The sequence below is a fragment of the Sinocyclocheilus anshuiensis genome, unplaced genomic scaffold, assembly GCF_001515605.1.
Source record: "Sinocyclocheilus anshuiensis isolate Anshui unplaced genomic scaffold, SAMN03320099.WGS_v1.1 scaffold2056, whole genome shotgun sequence".
NCBI lineage: Eukaryota > Metazoa > Chordata > Actinopteri > Cypriniformes > Cyprinidae > Sinocyclocheilus > Sinocyclocheilus anshuiensis.
The window spans coordinates 209,936-217,251 of record NW_015551026.1 but is presented as its reverse complement, the minus strand read 5'-3'; the positions used below and the strand labels follow the sequence as shown (position 1 = coordinate 217,251).

At 44.4% G+C, this 7,316-nt stretch overlaps 1 protein-coding gene across 1 annotated transcript in view; it reads right to left on the bottom strand.

The window, feature by feature from the left end:
- Positions 1-7,316, bottom strand: part of LOC107661145 (low-density lipoprotein receptor-related protein 1B-like) — a 349,019-nt gene that overhangs the window by 165,927 nt on the left and 175,776 nt on the right. Inside the window, exon 18 of the mRNA XM_016450614.1 lies at positions 361-477. Within this exon, the coding sequence (XP_016306100.1) occupies positions 361-477 (117 nt within the window). The remainder of the gene's footprint in view (positions 1-360; positions 478-7,316) is intronic.

The window sequence follows — 7,316 nt, the reverse complement described above, 5'->3', positions numbered from 1 at the left end:
TCGAAAGGGAACGTCTCAGGTTACGCATGTAACCATGGTTCCCTGAGAACCGGGAACGAGACGCTGCGTCTCATTGCCATGCTTCGGCCATTCCTGCCTGCGTCTCCTTCAGACAAAGAAGTGGATGACGTTTTCCGCAGGTGCGCTTTTATACCCACACTCGCTTTATTGTTTACGTCATAGGCTGCCACCTGCCAATGTCAAGTGCATTGTCGCTTTTTCATTCATGCTTCAGACACCGGTCACGCTGAAGGCGTTCCCCTAGCGCCCTCTAGAGGACGCAGCGTATCGTTCCCTGTTCTCAGGGAACCATGGTTACATGCGTAACCTGAGACGTTATCTAGTAGGATAGTGACTCACCACAGGAAGTGGACTCGTCTGACATATCTCCACAGTCATCATCTTGATCACAACGCCACACATCTGGTACACAGCGACCGTTACCACAGGTGAACTGACCAGCCCGACATGGCTGGGCTAAAGACAAAATGATAAAGAGAACATGTTAATCTGATTATTCATGACATTTAGAGTATTTAGCAGTGGCCACCTGAGATATGAATAGCAATTTTTTTTAAATATTTAATATTATTTTTAAATTCTGATTCTGCATAACAATTTATTTATTTATTTATTTGGCAATTTTGAGCAAGAAAAAAAATGTTTAAGGAATGTTTAGAGAACGGATTGTTTCAACAGAATAATACAATTCAATTATTCTTGGAGAAATAAAGCAAAACAAAACAAAAATAATTAAACAAACATTAACAGAACAGAACTCCAATTAAAATTTTTTTAGTTATATAATGAAAACAAACCAAGTATTTTCTTAAATCAAATGTATGCATTACTATAATTTAGGTTGTTGAATTTATTATTTAAAGTATAAGGGGAAAGACTCTTCGCGTCCTTTCATAAGAACTGATGACAAAGGAACAGAAGGGCTACCCTTCCTACCCAGTGTTCTTGTGCTATTTCAAACAAAACAAAAAAACAATTAACAGAACAACGACAAAAAATATGTAACCCCCTTGGGTTTTGCACTATGGTTTTAAGTTTTGCGCAGTACCATGTTTGCCCTGTAGGAAAGCAATTGCATAGACGATCCAGTGCGACAGTCTTTGCTTGGACACAGGCAGGCCTTTTGTGCACTCTCCAAAGCATACAAAGAGCTGCTCTGAGAGGCGGAACTGTCTAGAGTGCTCAATGTAAACGCACGTACAGGGCACAGCAAGAGTGTATTAAGCGTTTCCGCCCTTGCCGGTGTTTCGGGGAGGAAAGCAGATAGTGTTATGACCTGTGCTTTAAACGGAGTCGAAAGCACTTTCCCCAACTTCCTTAACAGAGGTCAGCACGAGTAAAATTGCTGCCTTGAGAGCGCTCGCTGATTGCAAGGGCTTGAACGGGGGTCCCATGAGAATGTCAAGCACAAGTGCCAAGTCCCAGGTGGGTAGGGTGGAAGGGTGAGGGGGGTTCAGCCTTCTTGCTCCCTTTAAGAATCGTACGACAAGGTCATTTCTATTGACTGAGTGATCATCGACATGCACGTGTAACTCTGTTATAGCAGCCACATACACTTTCAATGTGGATGGGTAGGGTGGAAAGGAGAGGGGGGTTCAGCCTTTTTGCTCCCTTTAAGAATTGTACGACCCGGTTATTTCTACCGACTGGGCGATTATCAATGTGTGCGTGGAACACTGTTATATCAACGCGCTCTTGAAGGAAGGCAAGAATTATTGGTATTGGGCAGTTAAATGGGTCTCTGCCCTGTGACCTGCACCAATGAAAACTCTCCATTTATGCGTGTAAATACGCCTTGTGGCCTCAGAGATAGTGTTCAACACAAACTGAAAAAGCACATCTATTGCTGGCAAGCTCCGTCGAGCGTCCAGAAATAAAGATTTCATGACTCTGGGTTGGGGTGCAATATCATTACCTATACTTGAGAGAGGAGGTCTCTCTTCAGCGGGATAGTCCACGGAGGGGCTGCCAGCATCTCCACCAGTTCTAGGAACCACGGCGGTTTGGGCCATTTCAGTGCCACTAACAGAACAGATTCTCGTTCCTCTCTGATTCTGCAAAGCGCGCGAGGCAGACGTTTCACTGGAGGAAAGGCATACTTGCATGCTTTTGGCCAGCTGTGAGCTAGTGCATCAGGAGATTGTGTCAGCAAATAAAACAGCAGTCAGTGAGTGTTCTCCATGGATGTGAAGAGATCCACTTACGTCCTGCCGAATACACTCCAAATCATATTGAGAGTCAAAGGGTGTAATCTCCACTCTCCGTGGATCACCCCACCCCCCGATAGTAAGTCTGCGCCGTGATTCAGGCGTCCGTGGACATGCACCAATGCACCAAGTCCGTGGTACTGCATGAATGGAGAGGAGGTGTTGATATGCCCACAGAACAAGGTCTTTCGCTAGCCGCAGCAGAGGCTGTGAGCTCACACCCCCCTGGTGATTTATAAATGCTACCACTGTCATGTAGTCTGTCCTGATGAGAACGTAATGGTGGAGAATGTCTAGGAGAAAGCACTCGAGTGCTAGGTGAACAGCACTGAGCTCCAGACAGTTTATGTGCCACGACTTCTCTATTTCCAACCACGTCCCGAAGGCAGGTCTGACATCGCAGATGGCTCCCCAGTCCATGCTTAATGCATATGTCTTAACAGTCTTTCACCTAATCACCTGGCCAATAGGAACACCCTGGCGATACAGAGTCATATCGCGCCAAGGGGTCAGCGCATTTAAGCAGTCACGCGCCACTTTGATGCGCAGTGTGCCCATACGCCACGTGCTCTGTGGCAGTGGTCACATATGCAGGAGCCCTAATTTGCACACTGTTAAGGCGGCAGCCATCTGGCCGAGCATCCTCTGACAGCATTTCAGCTGGGGAGAGTGCCCTAACTTGAAGAGTTAGGGCATTCTGCAAGAGAGCTGATCAGTTTTTGTGCACGCTCCTCCAATATTGAGAGCCTAAAAAGGAGATGATCTGGCTCGGTGCCAGCATGCTCTTTTGCATATTCACAGTCAGCACTAAGCCCTGAAGATGAGTAGCGTGCTGAGCAGCGTGCTCTCTGATTGGGCTAAAACCAGCCAATCGTCGAGATAATTCAGGATGCGCATTCCACTCTGCTTCAGAGGAGAGAGAGCCACATCCATGCATTTCGTGAATGTACGTGGGGCCAGAGATAACTCAAAGGGTAGGACGGTAAATTGATACGCTATCCCCTCGAATGCAAATCTCAGGAAGCTCCTGTGGCGAGGGGCTACCTGAATGTGAAAATAAGCATCCTTTCAATCCACAGAGATAAACCAATCTCCCGGTCTGATGTGTGAGAGGATTTGCCTCAGCGTAATAATTTTGAACGAGCCCGTGGATAGCGCGTGATTCATTAGTCTCAGATCCAAGATTGGGCAGAGTCCGCCATCTTTCTTTGGTACCAGAAAATAACAACGCTCGTACCAGAAAAAAGCTGCTCTTGTGCACTGTATCCGCAAGGGGTACTGTCTCTACAGCACGTTTTACGAGAAGGTTGTATATTTCCTCTCGCAGAACTGAGGCATTCTGCTTTTGTTCAGTGGATGTTAACACACCGTTGAAACGGGGATGTCTGTGGAAGAACTGAATTGTGTAGCATTCTTTATTGATTTCATAACCCACTCTGATACCCCTGGCAGTGCCTACCACGCTTTTGTGAATTGTGACAGCGGTCGAGGCAGATTGCACACTGTGAGGGCTCACTGTTGGGGAGAGCAGGGAGTTTAATGCCACATGAGTGTAAGAGTGAGTAATGGGGGTGAGGGGAGTAAGAGTAGGAAAACTGCTCTGATATTGAGGTGAGTTTTGTATTTATTTATTTTTTACTTTATTGCACTGGATAGTGGAACGGTCAAAACACAAAAATGACAATTGCCCCGCTGCCCGCAAAAGGCAGGGGTAATACACACAGCGGAGCGAGCGGACTTCTTCAGTTGCTCGTCTTTGGTGCTAGGTGCAGCTTTCCTCCTCTGAGGGACAGCATCAGGAACGCAGCTTTGTTTCCGGTGCCAGCCTGCTGTCTCTGTCAGGGCGGTGCCTCTGGCTCTTCTTCAAGACCTGACAATGCTCACAACTGATTTCCCATGTTGTGGCCGATCGCTCGAGCTGTCACCTTTGTTGCTCTGAGGATCAGATCAGGTGGAGTATAACATACCCCACTTGGTCAGCATCATCCACAGAAGACAGGTGGGAGGATCACGGATTGTGCACTTGACTGGTGAATGGCGTGTTCCACGACTTTGATATTTCGTTGTGCACTTCGGGGAAAAAGGGACTGGGCCTTTGCTGGGTGTCCTTTCGGCTGTGGTCCGACTGGAAGTACCATTCGTCCAGACGGCTTTTGGCCGGCTCAGCAGGAGGCACCCACTCTAAACCAAGCTCATCAACTGCCTTGGACAGGATGCGTAGGAACTCGACATCAATATGATGGAGGTCCCCTGCATCACTGCAGTGGGGCACAGTATAATTCAGTGGGCTGTTGGACCACTCATCCTTTGCAGATGCTGCCACCGAAATGGCATCATCCTCATCATCAGCACCCTCCATAGAGCCAAAGGACACCAGCTCCAACCATGATCCAACTCACCTACCTGTGATTTTCTAATGATTGTGAAGACATTGATTAGCATGCTCAGGTGCGTATGATTAGGGTTAGAGCTAAACTCTGCAGGAAAGTGGATCTTGTGGGCCAGATTTGAGGATTCTTGCCTTAGATGATGACCACACAGAGCCTGAGAGTCCGGAGGCTCTTATCTCCACAGTGGGGGCAGTCCGATCCCCCAAGCGCCGACTCCGCGTGGGCGCGACCTAGGCAGAGGACGCACAACTCAAGGCCATCAGAAGGTTCGATTTGCTCTGCACCGGAGTGGCAATCACGAGAGGTCATCCTTGTCTGAAGCTCACCGGAACACAGCAGGGGAAGAGAAGGTTGTCCGCTGCAGCGTGTAGATCACGGTGAGTAGTCTTTGATGATAGGCTTCTTGCTTCTTGCAGAAGGTTGGCTGAAGTAAAAGTTTCTGAATGGATGACATCCAAGTGTTGCCTTATATAGAGAGAAAAGCCCCTCATATTTTGTGTGGTTGAATGCCATTGGCCAGTGTTACTGGCGTGATTCAATAATGCTTCAGTAGTATTTGGAGGAAGGGGTTTCCCTATAAGGATTAGCAAATGCAAAGTCGAAGTGAACAAATCGAAGTGTATCACATGGTGATCCAGCGCTGCATTTAAACAGGTGTTTGTAGATTATGTAAAAGAAGACTTTTTGACACAAGGTTGTATATTTTTTTACATATAAATCATTGTTGGAGTATGTTCATTGTTTCGAGAGGAGTTCCAATTGATGAGCTCTGGTTGTTTTTTTGTTTTTTTTGCCTGATTCCATCGTGTGAAATGATCAACTGTGTGATTGAGAACGATGGTGAGCCGGACCCTGTGCTTTGCTGAAGATAAGGGCCTACTGCAAGGTTCAACCCAGACCTGATTCTTTGGAAGGATTGTTTTCAACTACAGCTAAGCTGCTGTTTCTTACACATACACTACCCAGGTAGTAAAGATAAATTAGGTCTTAACATTTTACATTAATTTTAAACTACACATACGAATAACAAAGGAACCAGGAGGACTTTTGGACAGTTTCTTCCTTTATTAAGGGTTTTTTTTTTGGACTCATTATTGAATAACCTGGACTCAACATTGAATTGTCCTTACCTCATTGACATTGTTGTGTTGTTCTTTTAGTATTTGCTCATTTAATTCCTGTGTGTAATAAATGTGCCAGCTGTTTACTGGTTTCATACCAATTGGTAGAGTTGGGATATTCGGACTCATACTCAGACTTGAATGCAATTTTTAGCAGACTCAGACTTGTCCCAAACTCGGATGCATTTTTACTCTTACTTGACTCGGACTCGAGCCTTTGAGACTCGAAAAATATTTCTGAGTCCAACCGAGTCCAGGGACAGTTGATGGAACTGTCACTGACCCAATGCATTTTCACTAAAGTGACATTCAGTATTTGCATGTGATTTTAAGTTGCGAGTAAGTATTGTGAAAGCTGCCGGGGTTCTGTGCACACACACCCAAAGAGCGCTCACAGAAAACGCCTCTCGGTCAGTGTGTGAATGCCGAATTAAGCAGTCAAATGCACAAAAAGTTATGTTAAAATTTTGTCTTAAGTGAACCTGAACAGTTGGGAGAAATATGGATGTGTCAAAATATTTGATCCATGCGTCGGGTCTTAAAGTGACAGCAGCGTAAACCTGCTGCTGTTGACTGTGTGAATGTTAATCAAATAAAAGAAAATGAGAAAATCACTAACTGCTTTTAACTGAATCATTTTAGTAACTTATTAAAATATTAACTACTATTTCTGTAGTAGCCTAGGCATGGGCCGGTACGATAACCTTAAGCAAAAATATCACGGTTTCACGGTATCACGTTATTGTCGTTACAGCTCTAAAATGTGCTATGTTTAAATGACTGGGTAAAAAAAAACAACGTTTTTTCTGCTGAACACAATATATTTTGTTTTTGAGCAACATACAGAATATTAGGAACAGTAGAATTTGTTTATTTTTTCTTTGATTTGTTTCCTAAAAAGAAGAAAAATAAAGACTGACATCTTTATTTAACCTAAATCTGTAATTACAGGTATTTAATTTTAGTTATAAAATTCATATACATATAATTTATATCATTTAGTTATATAATTTCATATACATAATTTGATTTAATAATAACCCAATTTGAAGCAAAAACAGAATGTTCTGTTCTGACTAGCTTTGTGAAATTATACTACATGCCTGAACGAAGCAAACAGCAGAAGATCTGAATGAGACGCAGATTCACTTTCTGACAGCAGGAGGCGCTTCTCAAACACCAGATACAGTATTTCCTTGCGTACCACCATAAACAAAGCAGCACTGCGCCGAAACACTGCTTCAATATGAACTATACAGAGACGAGATAAAGAAAATACCACGTAAACTTTTCTGAAGACAGTCAGTTCCCCTCAGAAACACATTCATATAAACCCCCAAATCAATATTGAGGATTTTCTTCCAATAGTTCGTGCATCATGAACAGTGAGTGATCTGCCGGCTACAGTATTTTTCTCTGTGCGTCTGTCTTCAGCGTCTCTGGCCTGTGTTAACAGACTTCATATTTTCACATAAATGACATTTTGGAAAACAATTGCATTGCAAAGCAGTTTGTGCAAGTCCAGAACAGAGACGAGCTGCAATAAGACAAAAAACGGCCGGTTGCCGATCGCGTAA